The sequence below is a fragment of the Lycium barbarum genome, chromosome 4 (assembly GCF_019175385.1).
Source record: "Lycium barbarum isolate Lr01 chromosome 4, ASM1917538v2, whole genome shotgun sequence".
NCBI classification, from domain to species: Eukaryota; Viridiplantae; Streptophyta; class Magnoliopsida; order Solanales; family Solanaceae; genus Lycium; species Lycium barbarum.
The window spans coordinates 122684447-122699721 of NC_083340.1; the positions used below are offsets into that span (position 1 = coordinate 122684447).

At 36.2% G+C, this 15275-nt stretch overlaps 1 protein-coding gene across 4 annotated transcripts in view; it reads left to right on the plus strand.

Moving 5' to 3' along the window:
* The first annotated feature begins 347 nt into the window (after window positions 1-347).
* Window positions 348-15275, plus strand: part of LOC132636334 (uncharacterized) — a 48154-nt gene continuing 33226 nt past the window's right edge. Inside the window, exons 1-11 of one of the 4 annotated variants that reach the window (XR_009581205.1) lie at window positions 348-650; window positions 1089-1163; window positions 2448-2657; window positions 3535-3565; window positions 4008-4192; window positions 5404-5560; window positions 6244-6340; window positions 7143-7312; window positions 10399-10571; window positions 12440-12628; window positions 12712-12801. Coding sequence is in view for 3 of the 4 variants with exons in the window: in XM_060353153.1 (XP_060209136.1) it covers window positions 531-650; window positions 1089-1163; window positions 2448-2657; window positions 3535-3565; window positions 4008-4192; window positions 5404-5560; window positions 6244-6340; window positions 7143-7312; window positions 10399-10571; window positions 12440-12628; window positions 12712-12801 (1497 nt within the window). In the remaining variant the exon portion in view is untranslated. The remainder of the gene's footprint in view (window positions 651-1088; window positions 1164-2447; window positions 2658-3534; window positions 3566-4007; window positions 4193-5403; window positions 5561-6243; window positions 6341-7142; window positions 7313-10398; window positions 10572-12439; window positions 12629-12711; window positions 12802-15275) is intronic. The other 3 variants (XM_060353153.1, XM_060353150.1, XM_060353151.1) reach the window with 3 other exon arrangements.

Below are 15275 nucleotides of genomic sequence, written 5' to 3' on the forward strand. Positions count from 1 at the left end.
AATTACACAAGGTAACTAATTCAAAACCCATCTCCTCTTATTCAATTGTATCAATCTTTTCCCTCAATCGCTCTCTCTTCTCCCTCAACTCTCTCTCCCTTTTTTCACTCTCTCTTCTCCGTCGGTCAACCGTAGCGGGTCTCCCAAAGTGTAGTCATTTGTGTAAGTTGCCCAACAAAAATAACCTCCACCTTATTTAGTAGAAAAGGAGTTTGACGGACCGCAGGCTATTTTTGTCATTTTAATTATTTTATCCTGAAATAACTAATCCTGAAATTATTATTCCATACCAGAGATAATTTATTCTGATACTATTTTTAAATTATTAACCAAATAAGGGATAAGATGTTTTCCTTATGATCGTGCCAAACGGCCCTGTTAACACTACGAAGGACCATTTTTGAATTTTTATTTTTCTCTCACCAAAGAACATTTTGATCATCATTTTGTTACATTAGACAGTGGAATAACAACGGAGAAGCTTCAATACGGGTATCCCGCATATCAGAGTGTACAATTTGATTGTTTGAATGGAACTGAAATTTCGAAATCGAGAGTATAAAGCTGAACAAGAGGTTCACTCCTTGCGTCGGGTAGCAGCAGAGACTACTCATCCTCTCTCCCTTCAATCACCCTTATGTGCCCACCAGGTTCAATGTTTTCCTCTATATTAAATAACTTCTATTAATTTTTTTTTTTTTGACTATTACAAAACAAGGATCTATGTTCCTTTTACAAATTATCAAAAATATCTTCTGTCATGTTTACACCAAAAAGAGATACACATTTCATATTTTCTGCATTGTTTGCTCTCAAAACTTATAAGTAAGTATTAATTAGAAGCAACTTAACTTTAAAATTTCCTTTTTACCCTTAATGAAATTATTCATAGCCACATAAATATGTTAAAGGTTTGTTTTAGACTACAAATTTCAAACTTCTCAAGTCAAATGGTGTCACATTAATCGCAACAACTTATTAGGCAACCGCTTGCATTTAAATCAGTGGAGTATGTTGTAAAGTAGTAAGTTGTTTACAAAATGTGGAATCAACGGTACAAATTGTTTTTCTGTTATTTCTTTTCCCAGACTGCTTTGATTTGCTTTTCTTCGGGCCGAGGGTCTATCGGAAACAACTTCTCTACCTTCCATGATAGGGGTAAGGTCTGTGTACACTCTACCCTACTCAGACCCCACTTGTGGGATTGCACGGGGCATGTTGTTGTTGTTATATGATCAGGTTTTCAAACAAAAGAACGAACACAGCTACTCATTATCATGATTAAATACTTAAATCTCCTATTGTTCTGAAGAGATTAGCCGAAAAAAAGTGGATAGAATTTCAATTTGAAAAATTTAGGCAAATTAGTGACAGGTGAAGTCCTTTTTCCAGTGGTTATTTATGAAACAAAAAAGTTATTAAGATGTAGATAAGTTAGAACTGCATTCATGCTTTTGTGTTTGTGTGATTTCTACTTTATTGTGATTTAGGCAGTGCAATTTCACCAGAGCAGGTTCAATGTTTCTCCCTTCCTCGTGTATATTAATCGCAGCAACTTATTACGCCACCAATTGCATTTAAATCAATGAAAATGTTGTGAAGTAGTGAGTTTTTATGACATTGTGGACCAAAAAGTGGATTCAACGGTGAACAATTTCACTTAAGGTATAATCAGGGTTTTAAACAAAAGAACAAACAGATACTACTCATTTTCATGACTAAGTACTTAAATCTCCTATTGTTCTGAAGAGATTAGCCAAAAAATGGATAAAATTTCCATTTGACAAATTTAAGCTAATTAGTGACAGGTGAAGTCCTTTTTCCAGTGATTCATTGTGAAAAAAAATAAGTTATTAAGATGTAGATAAGTTATAACTGCATTCAAGTTTTTCTACTTTATTGGGATATAGGCAATGCAATTTCACCAGAGCAGGTTGTAGTTGTTGGACTTCCCATACTCCTTAGTCCTTACTCCTTAGAGGTGTTAAGACTCAGGATAAACAAAGTGCATCCATCTGTCTAAGTTTTGGTGGGCAGCGCCCATACTGGTAACAAGATGCACGTACTTGACGAAATAGGTTAGTAAGCTGGTCTACGCACTACAGTTAAAAAAAAAGAAAAAAAAAAAAGAGAAGAAATACTTTAAGACAAAAGAAACTACTCCTATAAGAGAAGAGACTTATAAGCTTGTTCAAAAAGAGTCAAAACCAGCAAAGGAAAATAAAACCAGATGATTGTGTATACGATACGTAGCTAAAATTGTAGCCACTCTAGGTTGCTTCAATATTTTAAAAGATTATAATGGTGATACCAATATACCACCTAGGTTTAATCAAGTGTTAAGTCAATAACCTTACACTACGATTGATCATGGGCTCTTGTTGTTCTTAGCATATCCAGATATTTTTTCATTTCCTAATTTTTCCATCACTTGGTTGAGTTTGTAGGTTGACGTTACGGATTATGGCAGGGACGAGTTTTTTGATCCACTAAGGGGGAATCATGGAGAACCAGAGGATTCAGATTTAGGAAGTACAGCTACTGAAATCACAGCAGAACCATATAGAGATATAAAATTTGTGGGAAAGGAATGGACATCTTACAAGAAAGTCTTGATGCAAAAGTTTCCTGTCTCCAAAATGATTTCTGTTTCTTCGGTTAGTATGCCTTTTTAATCTTCATACACGTGCTATTACAAATTTTCCAAAATGGAGGTGATCTTAGTGGATCCCTAGTTAGTGGTCTTCTTATAGTTTATGGTATAAGTGTGTATTTGGTACGGAGGAAAACATATCCTGTCAAAATGTTTTCCAATTTTTCGTTGGTCAAAATGTTTTGGAAACTTAGTTCCTTAAAAATCAGAAAAATGACTTCCTTAGAGTGAATAGGAAAAACAAGTTCCATAAGTGACAATTCAAGATCATTGTCTCTTCCTACCCCAACGCCCCAGCCCCTACCCCCGCCTCAGCCCATCGTGTTTTCTTAGAGTTCATATAAATGCTGTTAGGACAATATTTTTTTGCTTACCTAACAAACACCAAAAAATAAGTAAGAAAATTACTTATTTTCCAATATTTTATAAGAAAACATTTTCTTCATACCAAACACACCCTAAATTTGTTTTAAAGTTGAGTTATCAATTTCTATTTATGTTCAATGGATTAGACGGAAATTCTTTTCTTATGTTGCAGTTGCTAGCTGCAATTTATAATGAAATTGTGTTTGTTTTGTCCCAAAGTGCTTTATTTTTCTTTCTTTCAAGTTTTTCTTTTGGGGTGGGGTGTTTGGGAGGTGGGGGTAATGGGCTTTATTAACACTGCAACAAATTGCAAGTGCTGGTGGATTTCTTTTTTTTTTTTTTTTTTTTTTTTTTTGGCTTAAAACGAATAACAGAAAAGAGAAGGAAAAAGTAAAACGAAGAAGAAAAACTAGGGTGTCAATAAAAAAAATTAGAAATTTTTGATCAGTGTTTTACGTGTTCAGTTCTTAATATTGTTCTGGGTTTTTGTGTAACTTTTTTCTTGCTCCTTGCAGCTGTCAAGCTCAATTATGAAGACAGGCATGGGTATGATATATCCTAGCTATATTTACTTTATGTGGCTCATTATTTATTTTTGAAATGTCACAAATAAATTACATATATTGTCAGACAATAATATTCTACATTATACAGGGTTTAAAACATTTTGATTTAAGATTATGATACATTATTTCCATATAAATGTGACTTGCGTACCTAATCCAAGTCATCTGACTCCTTAATCTTTGTGGCTCAATCAAAGATTTTCATATAAAATAGGACAAAAGAAGTCATATCAAAGGTTTTTTCTTTACTCGTGGCCTTTTAAAGTTCTCTCATCCTTTTAGTTTCTGATACAGGTAAGAAAAATGTAAAAAAAAAAAAAAAAAAAAAAAAAAAAAAAAGGTATCAGTTGAACTTGTTTGATATGTTAGACTAGCTGTTGTATTTCCTCGGCAATAATTGCTATGATGATTAAATATTGTAGGCCCTGAGAAACCCTCAGCAAATGCACATCTAGAGGAGCTAGGTGATCCTCAGAGATTTGCTGAAGAAGGTGTTAAATTTATCACCCTGCAGGAGTATGTTTCACGCTTAACTGAACTTAAAGATGAAATTAGTCGTGCCTGGCATGCAAATGACCGTGTAACCTCCCTTAATCTGTCAATCAAGGTAGTTTTTATTCTACACTTTGTAACATTCGCTTCTTGCTCGATTCTGCATTTACCAATCAAGTGATCATTCTTTTTGGATAAGTACCTCGCAGTTTAACAACTTTATTTGGTATTCATACAGTAAGTCAGTTCAAACTTGCTATTTGATACTGGGCTCATAGCTTAGTCTGGTTCACTCGGGTTATTCCTATTCAAGTCATTATTTTTGGATAAGTACCACTCCGTTTAAATTTTTTATTTGGTATTCGTTAATTAAGTCAGTTTCAAGTTTGCTATTTAGTAATACTTGGCTCATAGCTTAATTGGCTGACTCAGGGCTATTCTTAGGTACAGACTAGGGATTGGCTTTTTTCGTAAAACCGAAAAAAGGGACCGAACTGAATACTTCAATTTTTTCGGTTTGGTATTCGGTTTTAATTTTTAAAAAATTCTGTTTTCGGGTTTTAAGGGAAAAAATATTCGGTCAAACTGGAAAACGGAAATTTGCACATGCAAGTAACATGCTCGGCCATGGTGATTTAATAGTGTGAGAAATTGGCATGAAATCCAAAGAGAAGATGGGATATTTTAAAGGATTGGAACGATAACTGAAAGAAGTTAATATTTTACTCTTCTAATAAAACATTCGGCTTTTCTTTCCCACAGAGTTAAGCAAGTGGGCCAATAGAGGAAGTTAAATATAAATCGTTTAATTGTTTCTTTAAGTTATTTGTTTGCCCATTTGTTTCTTTTACATTCGGTGAGTCATTTTGAACCATAAATTAAGAATGGCGATTGTAATTGTTAATTTTCCGTGTTTTTCATTTCTTCACTTTGTTTCTTTTCAAATTTTCACATCTTCACTCCAGTATTTGTCTATATGCTTATCGATGACACCTGATGCTGAAAAGATAATTCAACTGTTAAGGTGCAACGCACAATTCGCCTGATATTCTGATAGACCGACATAATTCCAAGCAAAGTAAACAAGTAAAAATAACATGATTGCATTGGTTTCTTATAATTCATAAACAGTAAAAGTTTCTTCTCTTCTAATTGATTTCAACAGTAAAATGCATAATAAAAATTATGAAGGATCAAATTAGTCAACTGGTGTAATGTAACCACAGATATAATAACTTAAGACATTTCTATAACATCAGGTGGTCTGTTGGCATTTTCTACTTCTTCTATTTTTTAGCTAAATGTATCTTGACTTCTCTTGTATAGGTTGCTAAGCTGCTGTCGGATACATCTGTACTACAATTGTATCCAACAGTATTTGTTCTAGCTACAGAAATACTAGATATGTTAGGGGATATGGTATGGGAGCGCATCAGGCAGAAAGCTGAATACACTGAAGATGGGACATTAGTCCATTTACCAGGTATAGCCGTCACATTTACCTCAACCTCTGCCTCCCCGTGGCCAACTGGCACTTAAGCTCCAGTATCTGGTGTCCACTGCTGTCGTATGCGTTTACTGTGACCAAATTTAGTTTGAAATGTACTTAAGTGTGTGTAAAATAAGTTTGTCATCATCCTCTAAGTCAACTTGGAAATTATTTGTTAGATTTTCTAATTGATTTTGTTTGGATGACTTAGAGCAGTTTGCCACTGTTCATTGTAAATTTGTAATGGAAGACTGTAGAATCCTTAGGCCCACGGTTAGAATAGTAGATATCTTGGCAACGAGTTATGAAATTTGTCTTACTGTCAAGCCTGACCTTAGCACCTTAAGGTTCTCCAATTCTCATTACAACTTATCACAGTCAAAGAGGCAACTTGATGGGATGGTTATATGGTGAAGCAATGATGGATAAGTCAATCGGGGTGTTGTTAACATTCCAAATCAGAATTGCGCGTTTTTTTCTTCTTTTTCATTTGTCATATTTTATTTTTAAGTTGAAGGACAAGGCTTCAATGTCTTTAATAAACCTAATCTCTAAGACACCTATCCATTTTTTTGTTTCTTCTTGTTTTCAGTATTCTGATATCCTTGATCTTGATGTAATTGTTCTGGTTTCCTGAGTCTCATTTCTTCCTAAAAGACACACTTGTTCTATAACAGATAACTTTCAAGCAACTGAAATCTGTGCTGAAGCCAAAGAAACCTGCTATAACTGGTTTTGCAAAGTTGGTTCCATCCGCGAGCTACTGCCACGCATGTGAGGTCCTTAGTTCTTGCAATTGCTTCCCCTGTCTATTGAGCTCTTGATTCTACTTCATTAATTTATCTTTAGGTGTCTGTTATTCATAAACATAACTTCCTTAAGTGAGATGCTGGAATGGAATGGATTAGCATTATAGAGTTTTTGAAAATTGACATATTGAATGGATGATCTTTGGATTTTTGTTCCATCCTAATGTGATGATCTTGGTTCACTAGTGAAAAATTGCTAGAATTCCATACAAGCTGGAGATTAACAATGTATTGCTGGCATGGTAAATTTTAATTTATCTAGGACTTACATTGCCATTGGGTTTGTCTATGCAACTGCTTTCATCACAATCATAAAAGTAAAGTTGATTCCTTCTCCCCCGCTAGACTGGGATGATTTAAAGTTTTTAATGATAATCCACCTCTGGTATTTGTAGTTTCGTGCTTATGTTCCATATCAGCTGAGCAGCTTCGGAAACTGTTAATAATTAAAAATTGTTAATATGGCAAGAGTTCATTATAAATATGCGAAAGTTGTAGAATCCCTATAATTGTGTAAGTAGAAATAGAAATTTCTTTCTTCCTTTTGAGTATTACTTGTAAACACTATTTAAATACCATCATGTTTGATTGAACAGTGAATCACCAGATCTCTTCTTCTCTTTTTCTTTACAAAAGCGAAGTGTCTGTGAACTATACAAGAGATCATTGCAGGGAGATAGCCAAAATCACTTGTACCGGTTCTTTTCTGCTGTGCATGAGTTTATATTTCTGTTAGTCTTCTGTTTGACAAATACTCTTGTGAACAGATACTTGGAGCTGGCCATATACCATTGCTGGCGTTTCCTTTTGGAACAACCTGCTGATAATCTTCCACGACTAGTTATGATGGCGAGAGGCGTTGCAGATCCATTATCATCGTTTTATTGCCGCTTATATTTGGCCCATTGTGCACAAAAATTACCCCAACGGAACATAGGTAACCTTATACGCAGTTTACTTGTTTAGTCATGACGGATAGCTCTAATGTCACTGCAAATAGGTATGTGTGGTTCATATTTGCTAATAAAATTTGCCACAAATTTGACTCAGCAAGTTGTGGCTTCTAGTGGTCATGCGAACTACAATTATGAAAAATTGATGGATCAACATAGTAGTTGGATAAGATTAAAATGATACTAAGCAGTGTTATCAAAAGCGAAAAGCACAAAAAGCTCTTAGGTCAGCTGGGGCTTTAAGCGCAAAGCGCAAATAAAGCGTTGGCTTTAATGAAAAAAGGCGCAATGGTGCAAAAATACAAATATATATATATGTGTGTGTGTGTGTGTGTGTGTAGTCCAAGACTAATAATAATAAGCATGAATAACTAATATTTGGACAAAGAAATTGTAAAACCATTACAAGAAAGTGAAATATCAATTATCTAGTGTCACCTCTTCAAGAGAGGCTCATTGGCAAGGAAAAGTATGGCTTAGAGCCTTGATGATGACACTGAAGCCCACATAAAGCGAGGCGAAGCGCTCAACATGTTTTGGGCCTCGCTTCAGGGCTTAAGTGCGCCTTTGACAACACTGGTTTCCTATACCAGTGAATGTGGTTAAAAGGATAGATACTCTTAAGGAAAACTTTTTCTGGCAAGGCAATGAAGACAAGAAGAAGTTCCATCTAGTTAAGTGGGAGGAGTTGACAATCAACAAGGAAGTAGGATGGGTGGGAATCAGAGACATGAGTAGACAGAACAAGAGCCTGTTGAAGTGTTGATGAAATGGTTGTGGAAGTTTGCAACAACTGACAACTCACTTTGGAAGGAAGTGGTCACTGCAAAGTATGGGATGGAGGATAAGTGGATAGCTGAAGTGGTGACTACCCCTTATGGTTGCAGTTTGTGGAGATCTATCAGGAATCTATGGCCTTTAGTTTTGGCTAGAGCAAGATTTAAAGTGGGGAATGGTTTGAAGGTGTCCTTTTGGGATGACAGTTGGTGTGGCCAAGAACCTTTACAGCAAATGTACCCAGATCTTTACACCCTATGCCAACTTCAACAAGTCACAATTGCTGAAATATGGACAGGACAAGGATGGAATCTACAGCTAAGAAGGAATCTGAATGATTGGGAGATGCTAAAGATAGTAGCCTTTTATAACACAGTGGCACATTTCAACAATTTAACAGGTGAGGGATACTTTGGAATGGAAAGCTGATAGTAAAGAGAATTTTACTGTTAAATCTGCATACAGAGACTTGAGTTCAACAACAAATCAGGAGGCAGGATGGCCCTGGAGGATGATATGGAAAACCAAGATACCATACAAGGTAAACTGTTTTTCCTGGCTTTTGGCAAAAGAAGGAGTGCTGACTCATGAGAACCTGAACAAAAGAGGTTTCCACCTATGCTCTAGATGTTACTTATGTGGGGAACAAGCAGAGACAGTCAACCATCTGTTTTTGCATTGCAAAGTGACAGACCAGTTGTGGCAGTTTTTTCTCAAAATGAAAAAAATCAACTGGGTGAAATCAGGAAGTATAAAATAAGTAATGAAGTGTTGGAACAGAGATGGTAATGCAGCAAAGGGGGAGGAGAGATGGAATACTGTCCCAGCAAGCATATGGAAGTTTGAAAGGAGAGAAATCAGAGATGTTTTGAAGATAAGCAGAGCAGCATGCAGAAAATGAAGATGAATTGTTTAGCTATTTACTATTTTTAGCGTAAACAGGAAATGTTAGTCAAACAGTAGATATTTTAACAGCTATTGACTGGTTGTAATTTAGCGGAAATAGGAAGGCAATGTAGCTGTAATACTTTTGAAGGGGGACTACACATTTGGATGTAGTTATACTTGTGGATATATAGATTAATTGTTACCATTCTCAAAAAAAAAAAAAAAAAAAAAAAAAAAAAAAAAAAAAAAAAAAACTATAAATCTTCCTACTTCTACAAAAGAGGTATTCTAAATCTTTCCATATTTAGAATTCCTCTTTTGTAGAACTAGGAATATTTATAGGGTTGTAACTATATGGTTTTCTTTTTTCTTTTTAGATTTCTATCTTTCCATATTTTAATTCCCAACAGAGACAAAAACTAGTTGATTTCTTCCCATCTGTTCTAGCCTTGGTAAACAGAGTTACCTGATACCTGTTGCTGGTGGGAGGTATCCATGGAATTAGTCGATGTGCGCGCAAGCTGTCCCCGACACCACGGTTATCAAAAAAAAAAAAAAATCTTTCCATATTTACAAAGAACATATTTTTGTCATATTCAGTGACGGATGCAGCCTGTGTGCTGCAGGTTAAACCAAACCAAGTATTTTCATCACATAGTCTAAATATATATGTGAAGAGTCACCAAAATTTTAATAAATATTAGACCTGAACTCATCTTGAAGGTCGAACCTATCAAATTTAAATCTTCAATCTGCCTCCGGTCATACTTACAGATTCTTAACAAAGCTCTTCTATAAAAATGTTCCTTTTGCTTTTATATTCATTTTCAAGAATAAAGTAATAGTCCTTCCTCCTGTGATCCTTCCTGTATCAAGGAATTTACGATTTCTACACTGGAAGAAGCAGAATGCTGCAACTGCTAGATGGTAGACAATCCACACCCTACCCCAAATACCAGCCAAGATATAGGAAAATATGATCTTTTTGCTCTTTCGTCAAGTACGGGAAAAATGTGCTTTTGACTATTGTGGGACTAAATTGGGTATGTTGTTGTTGTTTTGAACATTGGTTTATTTGAGCAAACTGAATGTCAGAAAATGCAGGTCCAGTTAGTGTAAGGTGGAGTTGATTGCTCAGTACTTTGTCTGATCACAGGCTAAACTCTTCTCCTTATTTGTTTTTTTGCATCAGACAAAATACCCTTCAAGTTACCACCCCATCCTTTTTTTCCTTCTTTTGGTTCGCTGTGTGAACTTAGGAGCTTTCCAGTCTTGCTAGCATTCCGGATATTTGAGTTGTAAGCTTGAACTTTATATTTGGGTGAAGTGTTACACCTGTAGTGATCTGATATGCTTTCAGTTTTATTGTATTTTCTTGAATAATTCATCTGGTTTTTTCTCACAGGGCATCTGATAATTTCTATGAACGACATGAAAACTCTTCTGATGAATGGTGCACATGTTGCATCTGCGGAAAAAACGTCTGGAGGTTTATCAGGAACTCGAAGTTCAAGACTTGGCCTGATGGAACCAGCTATTGAATATGTTATGAAATGCTTATTCAAGGAGTCATGTGAGGTTGGTAATTAGCAGCTTCTGTTTCTTGTTTTCTGGTTTTGCTAACAGCAAGGTGTGCTGTGCCTTGGTGTTTTCTCACATACAGAAAGATGCATTTACTATTTAAAGAGGGCTCTGAGGTTTGGAATAAGTAGTTAAGCTCAGTGGCGGATTCAGGAATTTTACTAAGGGGTGTCAAAATATAAAAAGATAGACACACGTAAAATATAAGGGGAGTAACATATAGTATTTATACACAAAACTAAAATTTTGACCTAGCTGGACATTGTAATTTCCGGGAAAGATGTGTCAATTGACACCCCTTAGCATAAGGTGGCTCCGCCAATGGTTAAGCTTCCACCCTTAGTTTTTGTAATGCTGCTAGTAGAATTGCCTCTCCTTTTAAGATGTGAAAGGGTGTTATGCTAACCTCATTTAGAAACTGAAAACAAAACATATGATGCATTATGAGGATGGGTTCAGCGAGTTGGGCAATGGGATTGGTGGAGCCAGAGGTAGGTCATCTATGGGAGGGGAAGGTGTTGGCTTAACAAGAGCGGATAGAAAAGTGGGAAAGGAGTTGCTGTTTGGGGAGATCAGGTGCCGGAAGGAAAGGAAAGAAGACTGGAGAGAAAATTCAGACACGGAGGGAGGGAAAGGATAAAGATAGTGAAGTAGGTCACGTGGTTGGGTAGTATAGGGAGGGTAAAAAAATAGAGGAGAGAGGAATGGGAAACAAGTAGGTTGAGGGAGGAAAGATGGAAGTTGGAGGGAATAGGGTAGAGATAGAGTGAGGGAAGAGATAGGTTCATTCAGACAGTGTGAAAGGATGGGTAACAGGGAAAGTGGGCAGGGGATGTTTATCTTTGGGGCCATTGCTGTGGGTTCATTTTTTTATAAATTTTTGGGACTATTTTGAGATTGCTCAAAAGGCAAAAATGTCCACAAAAATGTCCACAAAAAAAAAAAAAAAGATCTGTAATTTTCTTTTCATAAACACATAGGGGGATAACAGTTATGACCTAAGTTTGTAGGATTTGTTTCTGCTTGGCCCCTGTGAAGTTAATCTTTGTTGATCATCAGTAAAAGCACATATTCATAAATTTGAAAGAAAAACCTCACTATTTCAAACAATAGGGGTACAGGCGAAAGCAACCACCTAAATGCTGAGCAAGGAGATGATTTTCTGCCTGGATTTTGTGGTGGAGCCTCTCGGTCCTATGCCAAATATCTATTGCAACAGTGACCCTAATATGTTCTCAGAAACAGAGAGAGAACAGCAAATTTAAGCCACCTAACGGGAATTTAAAAGAAGACATACTAAGTTGATGAAATAAAGACTTATTTGGGGACACATCATATGAGAGCTCAAGAAAATAGATTGTTGTTGGGAGAAAAGTAGACGTCTATCTTAACAGCAAAGTAGACTATTCCCCACAATACATGATAGATATCCTAATCTTCTAACTTGCACGAGTATCCTTAGTGCGCTGGGCTGCCCTTTTTACTAATAAATTTCTTAAAGATAGGGCAAAAGCTTACCCGTATCCACAAGATATTAAATTAAAACCGGTCTATCGACCAACCTAGGCCTCTTTCTGCTCTTCTCAACAGAAAGTAATCTTTAATCTACTAGCACTCATCCAGTGACCAATTAAATTTTTGCTGGAATAAGCACAGTGCAAAAAGAGAACTCCCTGCCTTTGCACCACCTTCCTCTTGAGCTTGATTTTTGACTCAAAATCTCGAGTAATAAATAACTAAATACTGCTAGAGTAGAGCGGTATTCTTTCTTTCGTCCACATCACTAGCTGTTGTGAGAAACACAAATTAGATTCGAGATACTTTGTAACGACAACCTGTTGACTTGTAATGCATATGTGAAACAGTTGCAAATTGGAGACATATTGATGGGGCTTGGACTTGGGAGGAACCAATCAGAGTTATTTGGAAACTCATCATGCGTCTCGCTTGTTCTTCACCATTTATTAAGGGAACTTCCTATAGGAATAGTTTGTTCTAATGCCTTGGACATTCTTCATCTCATTGAGTGTAGCAACGACTACTCCTTTGATCAGGTATTTCGTGAGATTCATGTGTTGTTGCTTCTTGAAGCTTTTTGTTCTGTTTATGCCTAAAATCATTTCGGTTCAATACACAGTGTTTGAATTATAAGTTACTTGGACTCAGACTATGCGAAAACATATCTCATGTGAATGAAGTCAATCTCGTGATGAAGAAGGTTATCCAGGTATTGCAGTGTCTCTCTTCAAGTCTTTGTCTGGTACTGTGTATCTTTGAGGGCAGGGGCTGGGGGCGTCTCTTTCTGTCTCTCTCTCTCTCTTCTTCCTTTTTTTTTTTTTTTCTTTTTAAATATTTTATCTTTGTGAGGACTAAGATAAACAATGACATAAAATGAGGCGTGAAGACTAATGTTTCTTCTCCTAAATCCTTTTATGGTCACTCTTTACAATGTAAATAGCTGTATTCATCACAGGTGGGATAGTAACTCTATACTACATCTGAGTATACTTATTTAAACTTAACTATATTTTGCACTCCCCTTCTAGTTTGGTTCAATAGCAAATGTAGTACATCAGGGGATGCATGGTTGGCATATGTCACAAATTTGAATCCTCGTGGTAAATAAGGTTTGGTACTTAAATGGAGAAGGGTAGAAGGCATGTTATCCACTGGGTTCCAATAGTTGGAAATAACAGATATTTTAGTTATCAAAAGGAAAAAAGAGATGTCAAGATGGTCTAAAGGAAGTACAAGATAAGGTTGAGTTTCATAAAAGGTGAAACTGATTATCATAAAGTACTTAAGGAAGTCGAGTGAGTGGCAACAATATCTCCCCTAGGGATTTGACAGTGAACAAAACAAGTTAGACACAGGGAGGAAGAATAAAATGTGAATGTTGTAAATCATGATTTGGATAGTGTTAATTAATCAAATAGCTTTTTGAGAACCGTGTACACCAAAATGCAGTGAAACATGTGATCATTTGATTAGCGTGCGGGCAGTCTCCATGATGTCTACTCTTCTTAATTACTGCATTTTGTTGAGGGGTATACATGATTGATTGCTGATGGAAAAACCGTAGTAGAGCTCACAAAATGCTAATATTGACAAAATAATATTTTTATATTATACCACTGGAAACTGTGCATGGAAACCTCAAACTAATTTTGTATTTTAGCCTAAAATGTCTTTAATTTGAAGAGTAACTTAAAACAATCTTTTATTAAGAAATTTCGAGTACATTTTGAATAATCATTGGTGGAATTGTTAAAGCGACAAAAATTCTAAAGTGAAACTAATGCGACTGGAACTCCTAACATCTGAATAGACTAAATATAAAAAGTAACCTTGCCCTATTATCAGGACGATGAATCCACCAGGAAAGGAAAAACATATATGATTACTAAGTTGTCACTACTCAAATTTAGATAGGAAAGTAAGATAAACCATAAACTATTTTCTGAAAGGTAGATAGTTTGGAAAGTCCAAATTTTGTAATGGTCGCAATCACCAGGACTTGTCGGAACCTAGATGAGTAGAGTCAAGTGCAAGAGGCTACTCCAAGAAGCCTAAAGTTGGTCAAAAGATGGTTTGGGTGTTGAAAAAGCAAGCTCTGTACTTGAACATAGTAGAAGTTTTTTTTTTTTTTTTTTTTGAGAAGGTAACATGTTGTATGTATTAAACACAAAATAGTACATGGGTTGTACTGAAACCATATTTACAAGTGAGCAAAAGAGAGTAAAACTAGTCTACAGTTCTAACAGGAACCTAATGAGTCTAGGATAGATATAGTATCCTCTGGGTAGATCTGATTACACCAAAAAAGAAAAAAGCTTAATACAGTTAAGTTTGATCGAGCATTGTGTTGCTGCTGTTCTCAAATCATCTAGAGTTCCTTTCTTTCCAAATTGCCCACCAAATGCAAGCAGGGACCATCCTCCATCTGTTTATGTCATCTGCTCCAGCTCCAGCTGCCTCCCAACTAAAGAGAGCTTCAGTAATCTTTCTAGGCATTGTCTAGGCCATGCCTCTGAGATTAATGAAGATCTTCCATAACTGATCAGTTATCCTGCAGTGCAAAAATAGGTGACCAACTGTAAGAAAACATCTTGAGCACATAGTCCAGTTCCTCTTTAAATTTTCATGCGTGAGCACAGCTTCCTTTGCCAGTAACCAGGAGAAGCATGCAACCTTGTATGGTATCTTGGTTTTCCAAATATGCTTCCAGGGCCAGTTGGTGACTTGAGGTGTTGGTTGGTTTATCATTTTATAGGCTGCATTAACACTGAATTTTCCACTGCTATGTCCCTGCCATCTCAATGTGTCATCTCCGTTTTGAGTTCCTGTGAAGTTATCCAGTTGTTTGTAGAACTCAACCATTCTATTTATCTCCCAATCATTCAGGTCTCTTCTGAGTATCAATTCCCAACCTTGAGGTGACCGCATTTCAGCTATAGATCTTTGTTGGTGATGAGCTAAAGCATATATGTCAGAGAATAGATCCTTCAAAGCTTCATTCCCCAGCCAATTATCATTCCAGAAGGATGTCCTGTTACCATTTAGCACTCTGATTGAAACTTGGCTCTTTAGAGCTGGCCATAGTACCCTTATAGACCTCCAAAGACTGACTCCATAAGCTGAGTTTACTGGTTTAGTCATCCAGTTGTCTTCTACTGCATATTTGGCTTTGATTACCTTGCT